Below are 15960 nucleotides of genomic sequence, written 5' to 3'. Positions count from 1 at the left end.
GCCTGTTTTTAAATAATCACGTATAGCAAAATCATGTCTAAATGTTGTTGTGCATGAATTTGTGTACTTAGCTTTTTCATACAACATTAAAACCCCAACATGTTTTCAACTTAATAAATGAGTTTACATTTATTCTCAGAATTAATTTTTATTGTAACCCATGGATTTTATTCCTTAAATATGTTTTTAGTCCTTAAGATGGTTTTGTGTGGGTTTTTTTTTTGTCTGGTTTGATTGTTTTGTTTTGTTTTGTTATATTTAATCTTTGGTTTGAGTAAGTTACACTTTTGCAACTAAATCCAACTTAAATACTTTTTGCAGCAAATGTCTTTGAGGATCTGAAAATGTCAGACCTTCTGTGTTGGGGGAGCAGGCAACCTGCTTGTAATTATCTTCTGGGGAGCTCTGTGAATTCAGCTAAGATATGCTACAGAATTTAAAGTTACAGTTGTAACTGGAGATCACATTAATAGACAAAGAGATACTTACTGCAGTCAGCTTCATCTGATAGGTCTTCACAGTCTGGTTTATAGTCACAGATGAAATGAGACTCTATGCAATTCTCACTCCCACACACAAAATCAGTGAGGGCAGGGCATTCCCTGGGATTTTCTCCAACTGAAACCAACAGGACAATTAAATCAATATTGTAATTAAATCAAAGGATGCTCTTTTTCACTTGTTTAGCCATTGTACACCATGACTTCAGAGATTTACTGCTTCCAACAGATGGTATTTGGTCTCATTCTTTTAACTGTGCATTATGCATATCTAGACTACTGTATTGGCCTTTCCCAAAACTTCCAGGGTAGGATGTTTTGCCTGGAAGAAAATTCAGTTCAGCATCAGCATGACTGTTTCCCCAGTGTATTTGTTGTGCACATTCTATTTAAAGGATTTCTGTGAGTTGTTGAAACTTTTAAAGTCTTTATAAGTTGTTTAACTTTTTTTGAAGAGTTTAGAAAAAACCTCTACTCTGAGCATGTGAACTGCCCAGAAATTCCTTTTATGGTATTTAATATAAGGACCTATTTTAAAACAATTTTTGATCATCTCTGAAAGTGTGTGAAAATCATGTCATAAAACGAGAGCAACTTAGTAACTTGCACATAAAGTGCTAGGGCCAAAGCCAGAGTGCTGAGATTCAGCCATCTCTGAACTGTCAGACTGTAAAGAAACTTCTATAAATTATTTTTTAGTTCAGTGCACTGGGTGCATAATTTCAGTTATCACTAATTGAAACGGTTCTGATAATCCCAAATGTAACATTTCAGAAGCACTCCTGTTAGCCTAAGATTGTTTTTCACTCTAGAGCTCCAAGTTGTGCAATAAAGACCTTTAGGGGAATGTATTTTGACTCTATTCATTGTAATACATTTTATTTATTCCTTCAAACACGACTAAAATGAAACACGTCATTAAACATGGTCTGGACAGAACACCTTGATGCTTACCTTTGCACAGGCCCATATTTTCAGAAGGGGAAGTTATTGTTGACAGGGCATTAATCTCCTCAAATTGAGGTGCTTACTGAATTTTACAGACTGAGGAACTACACTCTCATTGAAGCAAAATAGGAAAGGAGAACTAAATTTTTGGTTTAGTTTAAGCATGCACAAAAGGTAATATTAAATAGAGCAACAACACAGTATTAAAATGTAATTCAAATATTTAGAATGGATAGTTAAAAAAGAATTTAGTGATAAGGTTGGTTAGGTGCAGGACCTGTCTTAAATTTTCAGTTTTGAAATACGTGCACCCCTGAGCATTTGTATAAATAAAATCTAGTTTCAAATTGATATCTGTCTTGTTGTTCTGGTTTTTAATTTTACATTGTCAATTTGGTCTGACTAGGTGTCAAGAAATCCACAGGCAACAGCCTTGCCATGGATGCCTTAAATACAGAAAAAGCTATGGTGGCTTTTTACAGAGAATCTGTGTGGCAAAGAGCCCTTAGTAGAGTGGACTCTTGAGAAAAAAATGACTGAAGCATTTGTGATGGTTAAGGCAGTTTTTATGCCTCTGCCAAATGATGTGATAAAACTTGATTGAAAATACATTAATACAGTTTGTCCTAAATTCTGGAAAACCACAGATTCACAGAATAGTTGAGATTGGGAGGGACCTCTCAAGATCGTCTAGCCCAACCTCCTGCTCTATTACAGCAGGTTGTACAGGACCATGTCCAGTTGGGTTTTGAACATATCCACAGATGGAGACTCAACAGCCTCTCTGGACAACCTGTGCTTGTGTTTTGACTACAGTAAATTTCTTGTGTTCAGACGATGTTTCTTTTTTTTTTTTTTTTTTTTTTTTTTTTTTTTTTTTTTTTTTTTTTTTTTTTTTTTAATAAGTGCCCATTGTGTTCTGTCTTGTCAGTGGGCACTTCTGAGAAGAGTCTGACTCCCTTATCTCCATTCCATTCCATGTACAGAAAATGATGCACTGGAAAATTAAGTGACTTCCATAAGTTACTCAATGGCTTCAATAATGACAGAAATTATTTAATGACAGAGCCATTAGGGTACAATAATTTTCACATCTTCTTTCACTGCACATGAAGGAGGTACATTATCACCATCCAGGGGAATGACATTTGAAAATCCATGGCTTTGTGACTGATCATATACATCACCTTTACCTCCTTTCACCTTTAATCAAGACAATGTTATGCTATTCTATCATTTATATTTAGCACTTAATACTAATTACAGTTGTTCTTTTTTAATAAGCTTCTTTATAGTACTTCAAGCATACCAGGAATGAGCATTTATGAATATCATTCATTTCTTAGCTTATCTTAAAATAAAACATGTGATCCATACACAGTCTAATGAAAACTTTTATCCCAACAGATGTGAATGCTGTAAAGTCCAAACACAGAGTGACATCTGTGAATTTTATGCTTTTTGCAGCAAGACCTTGCTTATATGTCATTTTTAGGGATACCAGGTTACATTTATGATAATGGTGGGGATTCTGCCACAGCCTTTGGCAGACATAAAAATAAAACTCTCAGAATTAATGTACCAGTATTAGCATAGCATATCCAAGCTAAATATTCTAAACTCCTATTCAGAATTGTGGCAATAAAAATCAACTTTCCAGAGTACTCACATTCTGACCGAAACTCCTACACCAGATAAAAACTAAATCAAACCACGAAATACGGTGAGTTTTAACCACAAAATACCACTTCAGCATAAACAACACTGATAACTAAACAGAGGTTCACACAGAAGTTGCAACTTAGAAGTTTCATTTTTACCAGATATTCTTTAAATATAATATAAAAATTCTATTTAATCAGAAAAATATATTGAAGAACATATTGGAAAATATGTTTTAAATTCTGAGGGTTGAGCTCCAATTTAACAAAAAAATCCCAAACAACAGGTTAGAAAACACTTTGAATGAAGTAAAAGAGAGGACATACAAAATACTGTCTTGCTCATTTCTAATTTTGTCCTTAAAATTATAGAGTTATCAAAATCTGAATTTGTCTAACAGTACTGAATTTGGAGAATGATGTTTCCAGAACAGTATTCAAACCTCCCTCTGGGAAGTTACAGTACAAAGCAAAATGATGTCTCATAATGGCCAGCTTAAGATATGTTTCAAGCTGACATTTTAGATAAAATGAGGAATTTTCATTATATAACTTATTTCAGAGCATATGTTTGTTGTGTGGGACTGCATATAAAAATATATAGCTTTTGATTGATCATATTCCTCAGTTGTACTTTGATCACCGCTAAGCAGAAAGATAACATGCATTGCATAATGGTTGATTATATATATTGTGAAATATTATTTATATTTTTTTCCTAATAGTCTCTCTTACAACATTCCATAAAAATCCAAACATATAAAAAAAAATCTAAGCAGAAAAAATGTGAGAAAATATGGCAAATTTTTCTCTCCTCTTTCTTCTAATGACAGCTCAAGAAACTTAAAACAAAACAAAACAAAACAAAACCATACCGTTGAATACATTTCAAAAAAATTAGGACAAAAACTATAATTAAAGAACAAAAATCAGTTGTACTTTGCTCACTGTGTTACTCTGAAGTTATCTTTGAAAAACTACAACATTAAAATGGATCAGGAGCTACAACAAGCAAAAGAATGAGCTGATTCCATATATGAAAATGTCAGAGATGAAAAACTGAAATATCCAGTATACAAATGTGGATTTATCATGCAATGGAAATGAAGGAATTACAGGGAATGAAATGCTTTTGTTAAGTACTAAGCTTATTTATGAACATGCTATGAAAATTTTGAAGAGAGATAAAATATCCAAAAGCAATAGAAAACCTTTCAATTTAAGAAAACTTTTGACCAGAAAGAAACTTGCATTTAATGAAAAAGCCATAAATGTTCATTTTTGACCTGACCTTCTTCCAAATTTTTTGTTTAGCCACTATCCTGAACAATCCATTGTTTGCTTAGTTCCACACATAATTGTACTTCATGGAAAACACCCATACAGTTATGGAGTGTTAGTCTACAGGCTTACTATGAGTGGTAAAGGAACAGCATAGAGCTATAAAAATTAGGGTTAGTAGGCGTTATTTTTTTTTAATGAGAACAGATGCTCCAACAATATTTATTAATCTCCAGTACTCTTGCACATTTCTTGGGTAAGTTACTTTTGTTTTTCATTATGCTTTTCTCTCTTTTCTCCTACAATTATTCAGTCTATAACCTTGTGGGGTCTGAAGACTATGCATGTATGCTGCACATCAAAAAGACCACAAAAAAGAGAATGTATACAACAAAAACCCCACCACAAAACAAAACAAAATAATATAGAATATAAAACAGAAAAACCACAAAGAATTTCATAGCTTTTGATAACAACCAAGCTTTAGATCAGCATAGAAATGACTAGATTAACAAGAATCATTGGAACAATTAAACTATTGATTTCCTTCTGGATCAGGAAAGTTGACAGGCCACAGCACATATCCTTGTAAACCACCTTTCTGGCCTTACAGTAAATACATGGGGATAAGTTTCTCAAAAATTAAAAAAACACCAAATAATTATTATGGCATAACAAAATGCTAATGGTTTATTGTACCCATTTGTTTGGTTTTCCCTTAGAACTGCAGCATTTCCTGAAAACCGGGACACCACAAGAAACTAGCACAGGACATATATTAGATAAAATAGTAACTACTGACCACATGTTATGAAAATCCCTATCCAAATGAAATGTCAGTACTTAAAAAGGAAAAAGGAAAACACAGACTATTACTTTTCGATTAAGTGCAATTTGGACTGATGCAGAAAAGTGCCATATAATCTTCTAAGTAGTTTTTAAGAGACCAATAGAACTAGCTTGGCTTTTGGATCATGAAACCTTACAAAAGAAGCATGTTAATGGTGGTTGCCATTGAACTTGCCTTTGCATGCTCATTTCTACATATTTTGTTCTTCACAATGTAATTCTCAGAATGCCAGCAAAGATCTTTCCTAGTAAGAATACCTGTGTGCGTTTGTATATACATAGAAAACAAGCAAGACACAGATGCACACTGTGCATACCACAAATAAATTGCGACTCTACTGTGGATACATCACAAGTTGTGTATTTCTATCTATTTCCAGCATATGTTATCTGTGGAAGACTAGCCCATATAGTACTCACAGAATTTATAGAGATGACAAGATTAATTTGGAGATCACTGATAAATACAACACTATTGGATGCTTTGTTTCAGTTACCAGGAAAAGATTGACTGTGAAAGAACTGATGAAATCAGTCTTTCCTTTAAGTTTGCTACTAGAGGACAACACTGGGCTAGTGACTGTTTTTCTGACTCTCTGCGTACAAGAGCTTTCTTTTACCAAGACTTTGTAAGATAAAAATATTCCTGTGATATCCATTATATCTAAAATCATGGAAAGAACCAGACAGGCCAAATATCAGCTTTACAAGCTATAGATTGTTATTGTTTGAAGCAAAACGGATAACTGCAATAATTTTTTTGTTTGATAGACACCAGTAAGCTTCATAGATTGTCTGTTAGGTTGACACAATAAATGTTGATCCAATTTAAAATATTTATAGTGAAAGAGCTGGATAGTGAAAGAACACAGCCAAAAAGAACAGATGTTCTTGCTGTGTTGTATAGGTTGTCAGAGGTTATGTTTGACCAGTGCTACATGCTTGTGAAAGGCATAGAGTGAATCCCAAGTTATTACAGTTGCTAAAGGCTCAGTGAACAAGACCTTGAGCTGTTTGAAAAGCAACATGTAACTCAAGGTCAAGTACACTGAGCTACTGTTTGCCAGAAGTCTCATCTTCTCTTCTCTACAAGAGGAATGCATGTACTCTCAACAGTACAACAGTATGAAATGAAACATGAAATGTATCTTAAAGGGTAATGAGACTTTTTCACCCCCTGTTTGGCTTTTTAGAAACTGAGGTCCTTTCTGAGTAGAAATGTTTTCAAATTACAGTTGAAAATTCACCTCTTCCTATTATTTGTGATTTAAATTATGTTGTATGGTGAGAGTACTTATATCACTTTCCTCCCTTCTTCCACAACACTTGAGATGTAGGAAAAAATTGAAGCTAAAAAAAAAAATGTTTTGTTGAAAATATTATTCTGTGAAAGGAACTTTACTTTCCAAGTTTCACTCTTTGTTTGAATTAAAATATATTAAATACAAGCTCCTAGAAGGTTTCATTTGATCTGGAACTCAACTGTACTGAGTACTCTGAAGTTCAGAAATTATGAAGCACAATTTTAATCAGGCTTTTCATTTGCTTACCCCAATTGTTCAGTACCCTTTTCTACATTACTTTTTATAGAACACTAAAGCTCTATTAGCAAACTCATCAATAAACGTTTCTGTCCATGGATGACCTTAGCAATCTTTTAGCAGGAAAAGTACATGAAAAGTTTCTACTCATGAAAGCTAGATATAATTTCAAATAAGGTTCTTTTGTAATTCAAAAAACATTGGGAATTCTCTTCGCAGAATGTGTCATTTAAGAGGCCAGATTTAATTCAAAGATATACATTGGCTCTGACATATACAGAAGATCTAACAAATTATATTGACTCTTAGGAGAGAATTTCACCTGTAGATAAAAAAGTCTGCCAATGGACTTCCCAAAGATGCTCAAAGCAAATAGTATGATAGTGCATAAGGACACCAAATAAACAGGAAGAATAGAAAATTTATCCATAGTTCTGGAAATGTACAGCTGGCTTTGGCTCAAGCAATACAAAAGATAAGAAAAATTCTCTTCAACTTCTAGTGCTGTTGTCATGATGTATATAAACCCACACCAAGCAAGGACAGAAGATTTTATATTTGATTAAGACTGAAAGACCAGCCTTGGTGTAGAGTGTATCAGCAGGATAAGGAGTTCATGCTCACAGTACCCTCATATAGGGAGCTGCCGTATTTGGCTTAATACTAAAGGCACTAGGGAGAATTTGAAATAATATCTAGCTTGCATGAGTAGAAACTGCAGACTGAGAAAAGAGTGAGGATCTGGTGTTCTAGGCCTTATTTCTGCAGCCTGCAAGCAGTAAAATATAGGGAGAAAAGGGCATTCAGGATGACCCGTGGAAGGCAGCTGTGCCTTTCACGTTTCCAGAATAGAGATTATTTCTTGCCTAGAACTAAATTGTGTGTCATCTGTACCCTCTGATGAGTGTAATGAGATATGAGTTCAGTAAGATTTTAATTAAAAAGTATAAAGCACATTTGTGTTAATGTATGTTACACTAATACAAATTAAGTTAAAGCTACCAAAAATTACTAGACTTCTCAAAATGAGCTTTCTTCCTCTACAGTGAAATGGTTTCAATAGATATCAACAATTTATAAATTGACAGCTCACCTTGAAATCAAAGAATAATGCCCTTCTAAAGGCAAAATCCAAACATTAGACTAAGTAAGATTTTTATCATTAATTTCAGCATATTTACTGAGGAGTTTTAGACAGGTGATGCAATTCCAGTGTTCCATGTCAGAATACCCTGACATTGACCTATTTATATAAACACATAGAAAACATCATGAAACATTAAAATATTTTGAAGAAGATAAAAAAAAAAAGATCAAAAAACCCAGGTAACTGGACATACTTTCTGGCTGAATACAAATGTATAACTTGAGTGACTAAATTAGCTCTGGCAGCTTTCTCTGCCCAAATTCCCTTCACTCTCACTTCAGGGCCACGTTTGTTGTTAATATTTCTGTTATAAGAGTTTGAACTTTTCTCAAGTGTCTGAGCAGATGAACCTAAATTCTCAACTAAATGTAAAGCTTTGTATGATACATAGCTGAGGATTCAGAGAAACCACTGGCTTATTTTAAAAACGAAAATGTTGGCCTACGCACCCAAACACTACGATGTTTTAGTTGTTTTCTCTCTGATCTGCAAAGCTAGGATGGAATTCTAATGAGAAAGGATTTCTCTGCTGAGACTTTAAAAGCTTCTTGTTTACAGAAGCATGGAAGCAAAGTTGTTCAAAGGATTGAAGTACCTTCACCTATGGTCTTTGCCATAAACTGTAGATGGGGACGAATACAAATATGTGAGGAGGAGAAAGGGAAAGAAAAAGTTTACCACCATGCAAAGTAAGCTTTATTATATTTTAAAGAAAATTTCTGTTCAGCTCAATTTGGTAAATCAATTTCCTATTGATAGCAGTACTGTGACATTTTGATTTTGATTTCTTTTAAAAACTAAATATAGTTATAAGACCACTTCAAGTATGACTGAATGTGTATCCTATTTACCTTAAACATGAGAAAAAAAGCTTGTGAAGTCTGTTGTCAAACAGGCAGCCACAGAGATCACTGGAGCTGTAATGGCTCTTTCTTCTTCCTGGACTTCTATCACACTGAATTGCCAGATCATGGAAAAATATATAAATCAACTAAATAATTCCCTATTCTAGAATTTTCTGTTGAATTTTAATTTAGAGTTATGGTTCACTTATTTTCATTTATCTTTCACTGTTGTTTTTTCAGGTGGTGCCTTGGGATGCCAAAAGCAGTGTGTATGATATGGCTGAGTAAGGTATGTGTCCATGCTTACAGTCTGTGTTTTATATCTGGAGTACAAGATTCCTTTTCTTTAAAATTACAGATGTATGAAATTCAGACTACTGGCAACAGCATGTCTAACTAGTTGTGCTCTTGATTCACCATTATATGACAGTGAGATATCAGTTGGAAAAAACAATCGATAATTTTTGAAGTGCTCTTTAAGGTTACCAGACCACATCATATTTCTGACAGGATAATTAGAAGATGTTATAAATATAAGTGTCAGAAGTCTCAAAAATAAAATTATCTTTAAGGGTTATGTTACTAAAGTTGTATAAAGAATTATTGTACAAGAAGATGAAAAAAAATTTCAAATGTAAATAATCAAGAAATAAATTAATATTAAGAATAATCTTTCTCTGGCTGTTATGTGACTTCGCTATTTTTCACATTTTTCAATTAAATCTGCAAAATAAAAAGATATCAGATTCAGAATTTAAATTATTTTTGCTATCAAAACATAATTTACCCTCTCGCAACCAACTGATAAGACCTTTTTAACCTTCTTTTTTCTACTTCTGACAATATTTCCAAGACCTCTCACATTTCCAATAAATCTACAGCTGCTTCTTGACCTTCACTTCCATAGAAATTAGTGAGACCTGAGGGAAATGAACCTTGCAGGATAGCTCCCCCCCTAGAAGCTCAGATCATGATAAATAAAGTTACCTGTAGTATTCTATTGATATAGAAGCTTGTAACTAATTAATTTAAAAAAGAAAGTAGTGAAAAGATTCTCTTTTATCAGTTGGAAATCCTCATACCACATGGGCTATGTAAATTACAGCTATGTAAGTGAAGTGCAAAGAAATGTGCAGAGCTAATCCATCTCAATGCATATTCCCTTATGCTGTGTACAGCTTCTTTGTATAACACACTGTATGCAAGCAAGCTGAAGGAAAACACATGTACAATAAGTCTTCAAATTTATTAAACTATACTATAACCATTGAATATTACCATACTGCATAAAAGTTCTAATATTCATGGCAAAAATCCTCACACAGACTGCCTTTCTCTTCCCTCTTCTCTCTCTCTACTTGAGTACATTATACAAAGAGTACATTCTGCAAAGAGGCAATTATTTTATTGTGTTGATGGTGAACCATGATCCAGGAATACCATTCAGCAGCTTCCAAAAAGAAAGTCTGTGACAAGGAGACTATCCTAACATATATAAAAGCTCCAGAATCGCTCTCACATTCATCTCCACCACTACATAACATCTGCTGGGAGGAAGCAAAGCATTAATTTTTTTCCCATGCAATTTTTTTCCCAAGGCTTTCTCATTTCCATTCTTTTCTGCTTATTTCAAACCTGTTATTCAAGTTTTAATTATTTTCAATTATTTTGTAGGTTTTTCTGTGCATGGTCTATTCCTTACTTATGTAATTTCCATGGCCAGAATATCCATAATATTATATAAGATTTTAGTTTAACCTTGTAAGTCTCAGTGGAAAATATAGACCTTCCAGAGGTCCTCCAGGGGACCCTCACTATGTGTCTAGGTCAGCGATTCTACAGCTACAAACACAGTACATGAATAAGTGTTGTAAATTAAGTCATTTTGTGGAGAAGAAACCTCTGACCCTTTCTGGTTTGTATGCTACTCTTCTCCTTGAGTTTGGCCACAGTAAGATTGTGTTTGTTGTCTTTTAGCTTTGTTACAACAGATGTAATAAAACTGTGAACCCTGTGCTGCAAAAACACAATTTAGACATGACATGCTTTTCCCATCCTGAATGCCCCAGGCTTGGGTCAGATGGGAAATGTTATTTTTGAGAATCTGGCAAAATGTATTTTGTTTGTTTGTTCTACAAAGGTAAAAAATCAATAACAACAAGAATGAAAAAGGTCAGACCAGGCTCCTTCATGTCATCATGCCAACAATGTCAGCATACCAAAAGTCTAGAGAAAATTAAGAAGATATCAACTTGTGGAGTAGAAGGCAAAAAAATTATACACAGAGCTGACATGAAAGATGCCAAAGACAAGATCCCTCTTGACTTTAAGCCTAAATAACATTGTAGGGGCAGGAAAGTCATGGGGGAGGAGACTTGGTTGATTTTTGGGGTTTTGTTTGATTGGTCTGTTTTTCTACAGATGTGTATTTGCATACATGCACACACATACAGTTAAAAAGCAAATATATGACAGGTCTCTAATACTGCTGAAAAGTAAAGACATAAGTATAAACATATTCCAATAAGACACACCCATAGGATACACACACCTAAACTTTAATGAAAACCCTGCTGGGCCTAGCATACATTAACAGAGATGCTGTAAGTGAATGTATCCCAACTACACAAAGACTCTACCTTATTACAGTGCAAAAATATCCACTGTGCAATTCAATCTTTAAAAAATTCCTATTTGTATTTTATACTGAGCTTCAACTGTGTACTTCAAACTTATAAGAGAAAAGCCTCCTGTGAATCATCCATCTTGATAAACAATAATTTTTGGTAAAATGCACAGGAATATTACTATGCCAAAGCTGTAAGTATGTGAAAGTAGTCAGAGCACACGGTGCAAATTCTTTCCCAACAGAGCTTCTTGCTGAAGCAGTGCTGCAAACCAAATAGTTGCTATATAGTAATAAACCCAAGTTACTTTCTGAAATGTTTCACTGCAAAGGTATTTTAATGTAAGATTGGTTATAAAACACTATTGACATTCAGATTTGTGCGGGCGTAGACTAAACCCAATGTAAATTTCAGCAGTCTTAGCATTTTAAAGAATTTAAGATCTTTCATATGTCAGCTTTCCAACTCTCTACTGGAACAATTTCCCTCCTTGCAATGACAACTCTGTGGAGTATTTCCAGTTATATTTATATAATGTCTATTTTCAGGTTATTATAAGATATGTGAACATAAGAGTAAGCAGAAATATTTGTATATTATATGAAGATATGTTGATACTATCTTTATGGACAGGGAATTTTCTTCTTCCTTAAAAAAATACATATCCTGCTATTTTTATATGCTGAATATCTTCATGAATCTGACTGTGAAATGGTGTCTAAATTGTTGTAGCCCAAAAATGAGACAAAATCTCAGAAATGTTGTTTAACTAGATCCCACTGTTTGAATGAATACATCTGAGCACAACTTGGAAAGTTTTGTTATTCGAGATGTTAGGGAAATGTTGACCTCTGATCTCCTACCAGGGCATCCTTATCCATCTACCCTTGTCCTCTGGAGAATAAGCACATGCATAGCAACGGGCATAATGAAACTTTCAGAAAAAGCACAGGGGAATCACTAGCATTCATGTGCCTGGCAGAACTTTTATGGATACATCTGCCTTAGAGTTTTATTAAAGTGCAGTTCTGAAGTAGATCTCAAGTTGTAGCCAGTTTTCATTTACACCATAAAGCAACTTCTGAATGCAAACTCTACATTTTTTAGATGAAACAACATCTAAAAATGCTCTACAGAAGTGCACTTTCCATGCTCCAACTGATAATGGGCATCCAGACCATGGCAGGAGAGTAAAGCTTGCCCAGATAGCTTCCCCAAATCTCACACAGCCTTAATATGCGGCATCAGTAATGATTGCCTCACTCAACAAACACACGTATTATGTCACACCGTTTCCTACCAGGAATAAAGAGCACATCCTTTCTTGATGGAAGCCACGTTCCACCCACTTTGTATCTTTTTTGTTTTGTTTTGTTTTAAAAAAGGCAAACTCTAATACTATTTTAGCCTATATTCACAAAAAAGATCAATTAAATAGAGTGAATATCCTGTGAAGAAGTCAAAGTTTTTCTTTACTGTACCAGTCTTGAACTGAACTGGAAAAAGGAATAGTGACAGGGATTAATTTGTAGTCTGTGCTGATTTTAGCTGGGATAGAGTTAATTTTCTTCATAATAGGTAGTATAGTGCTATGTTTTGAATTTGTGCTGAAAAAAAGTGTTGATAATGCAAAGATGTTTATGTTATTGCTGAGCAGTGCTTACACAGAGTCAAGGTCTTTTCTGCTTCTCACCCCACACCACCAGTGAGTAGGCGGGGGATGCACAAGAAGATGGGAGGAGACACAGCTAGGACAGCTGATCCCAATTGACTAAAGGGATGTTCCATACCATATGATACCATGATCAACATTTAAAGCTGGGCGAGGAAGAAGGAAGGAGGGAACTTTCAGAGTGATGATGTTTGTCTTCCCAAGTAACCTTTACACATGATGGAGCCCCCATTTCCTGGAGATGGCTGAACACCTGCCTGCCAGTGGGAAATAGTGAATGAACTTCTTGTTTTGTTTTGCTTGTGTGCACAGCTTTTGCTTTACCTTGGGATGCCAAAATCAGTGCATATTGTATGGCTAAGGCATATGTCCATGCTAAACTGTCTATCTGAACCCATGAGTTTTCTCACTTTTACTCTTCCGATTCACTCCCCCATCTCTCCAGGGTAGGGAGTGAGCAAGTGGCTGTGTGGTGCTTAGTTGCTGGCTGGGGTTAAAACTTGACATAGTCTCAACTCATTTTTATGACAAGAGCCTTTACAGGGACACAGGCTTCACTTGATATAATCTGACATAATTTTAATAAAGTGATTATATACAACATCAGAGATTCAATAACTTACCAGTGAATTAAAGAAGGAATGTTATTACACAAAACTGAAAAAATTAAGGAAACAAAACCTCTAGCATTTCTTAGATTTGTCTGCAATAATTTAGAGTGAGAATGCTTCACTAATACAAGACTTTCTATATGAGTAGAAAATAATATTGAAGTTAGAAGAGTGGAAACAACGTATTCATAACTGATTTTATGAACAGTGACATTATGATGAAAAGAGTTAAACCATAATGTATTTAATAACAAGCAAAAACATCCTACATCTCTTTAGTATCCCTCCAGAAACTTCCCTCTTGAACTTACTTGTGGTGCAGTTGTTGAACTCTATGTCATCAATTGCTGCTCCTCCTCCTAGGTCTCTGGTGCGAATGCCTTCAAAGATAACTTCAAAATTCCTCAGTTTCCCCAAGTGTAACTCGACTTTGTTCCACTCATCACCATGGCTTCCTGATTCACTCCATATTTTCACAATCCCATCATCAGTCTGAAGTTTGAATAAATTGTATATAGTAAGATACATTTAAGTATGGATTATCAAATATCTTTTTTTTAAAAAAAAACCCTAAACATAGAGAAGACTGGGACACACCCCTTCAAATTTTTCAAGAAATAGTAAACTTATGCTTTGCTAGGATAATAGAAGAAGTAGTGAGGTGAGATGAGATGATTATCATACAAATCACAAAAACATGATAGTAGATGGAGTCTCAGTACAGAAATTACTATGTGTATGATTGAACTCCAAAACAGTCCATTCTGGTAGAGTTGTATTTAATTTTATATAATACTGACATTCATTCTTTGTGTTTGGAATATATTACTGATGCAAGGTTGGTCTACCATTTTAAAATTAGGGTGTCAGATAAGTATAATTTTAAAAAGGTGTGACAATGGTAATACAAGGGAAGAAAAACTAATAAATCGTATGTTTAGTATGGCTTATTTGAAGGTAAATAAGCATATTCTGACTTTCAAATATTCTAATATGTTTTAAAGCTTTTCTTTAAATGTCCAATCAGATCACCTAACTGGCAAGTCAGCAGCAAAGAACATGTGACATTTTTTAATAGTAGTGTTAGAATGTAGATGCACCAGTTTCAATTGCTGTGAATGGATGATACATATATATGATGCCATCAAAAGTAAATATTTGCAGAAGTTTTGTATATGTTCATTTTTTTTTTATGACTATGTAACTAATCATAGAAATTGTAAATAAGAAATTTTTTGCTAGTCTTTTCTTATCAAAACCCATTAGTACTCCATCTAAGGTTAATAAAAACACTGTGCAATGCATCAAACAGCTAAATGTAATGCATAACAAAGGTTCTAAGAAAGTAGTACATGAACGAGCAAAATCTAAGGAAAGTAGAGGCGACGGTAAAAATAGGCAGGGAAGGAAATTAATTACATTTCTTTATACATGATGAACCTGTTAGATCAGATTTATGTTAATGAGATTGTTATGCATATTTATGATGAGAAAATGAATCTTGGTGCTTTAGATATTGTATGTTGAATATGAAAGTGCAGCCAAGCATGCACAAAAGTATTATATTAGTTGTTTCTGAAGCAGGCAACTCACACAATTGTTAATATCTTTTAGAAGGAGGTCCTCAGACCTAACTAAACATAGACATACTGAAGCATGGCTTCACAATGCTGTTCTGGAACATCATCATTAACTGTAAAGCAATTAGTTGAAAACAGTGGCAACTTTACTTTATCTTGCTAAATAGGAAAGAAAACACAGGGAAGGGTCACCATAACTGCATGTAGAGTCATAGATATTCAGCTGAACACATCTATTGCTACACACTAATAGTGGTGTTGGACCAGTGGTGATAACAGCCTTTTATGTCACAAATCATAGAATGATAGAATCAGGTTAGAAGGGACACATGAGGATCACCAAATCCAACTCCCTGCTCCTCACAGGACTACCTAAAACTAAACCATATTACTAAGATCATTGCACAGACGCTCCTTGAACTCTGACAGGCTTGGGGCCATGACCACTTCCCTGGGGAGGCTGTTCCAGTTAACGACAACCCCCTCAGTGAAGAAGCCCCTTTCAGGCCTATAATCAATGCAATTAAGGGGGACTGGAATCAGAATGAGCACAAGACCCTTTCTAAAACTTCCACTTACATTTCAACCTGAAAACACAGCATAGAGAAGTCTATATTAACACTGAGCTCAAAAAGAGTGGATATGGTAATCAAAGCTGATTTTAAGAGTGGTTAAACTGTTTGGCAAGTCTGTCTTAA

At 34.5% G+C, this 15960-nt stretch overlaps 1 protein-coding gene across 1 annotated transcript in view; it reads right to left on the bottom strand.

Moving 5' to 3' along the window:
* MALRD1 (MAM and LDL receptor class A domain containing 1) overlaps positions 1-15960 on the bottom strand; it is a 287732-nt gene that overhangs the window by 97011 nt on the left and 174761 nt on the right. Inside the window, exons 28-29 of the mRNA XM_026843695.1 lie at positions 13994-14174; positions 490-618 (exon numbers count right to left, since the gene is read on the bottom strand). Coding sequence (XP_026699496.1) covers positions 490-618; positions 13994-14174 — 310 coding nt within the window. The remainder of the gene's footprint in view (positions 1-489; positions 619-13993; positions 14175-15960) is intronic.

This window comes from Athene cunicularia, assembly GCF_003259725.1.
Source record: "Athene cunicularia isolate RWA chromosome 2 unlocalized genomic scaffold, athCun1 chr2_part1, whole genome shotgun sequence".
Lineage (NCBI taxonomy): Eukaryota > Metazoa > Chordata > Aves > Strigiformes > Strigidae > Athene > Athene cunicularia.
This window is presented reverse-complemented; position numbering and strand designations above follow the sequence as displayed.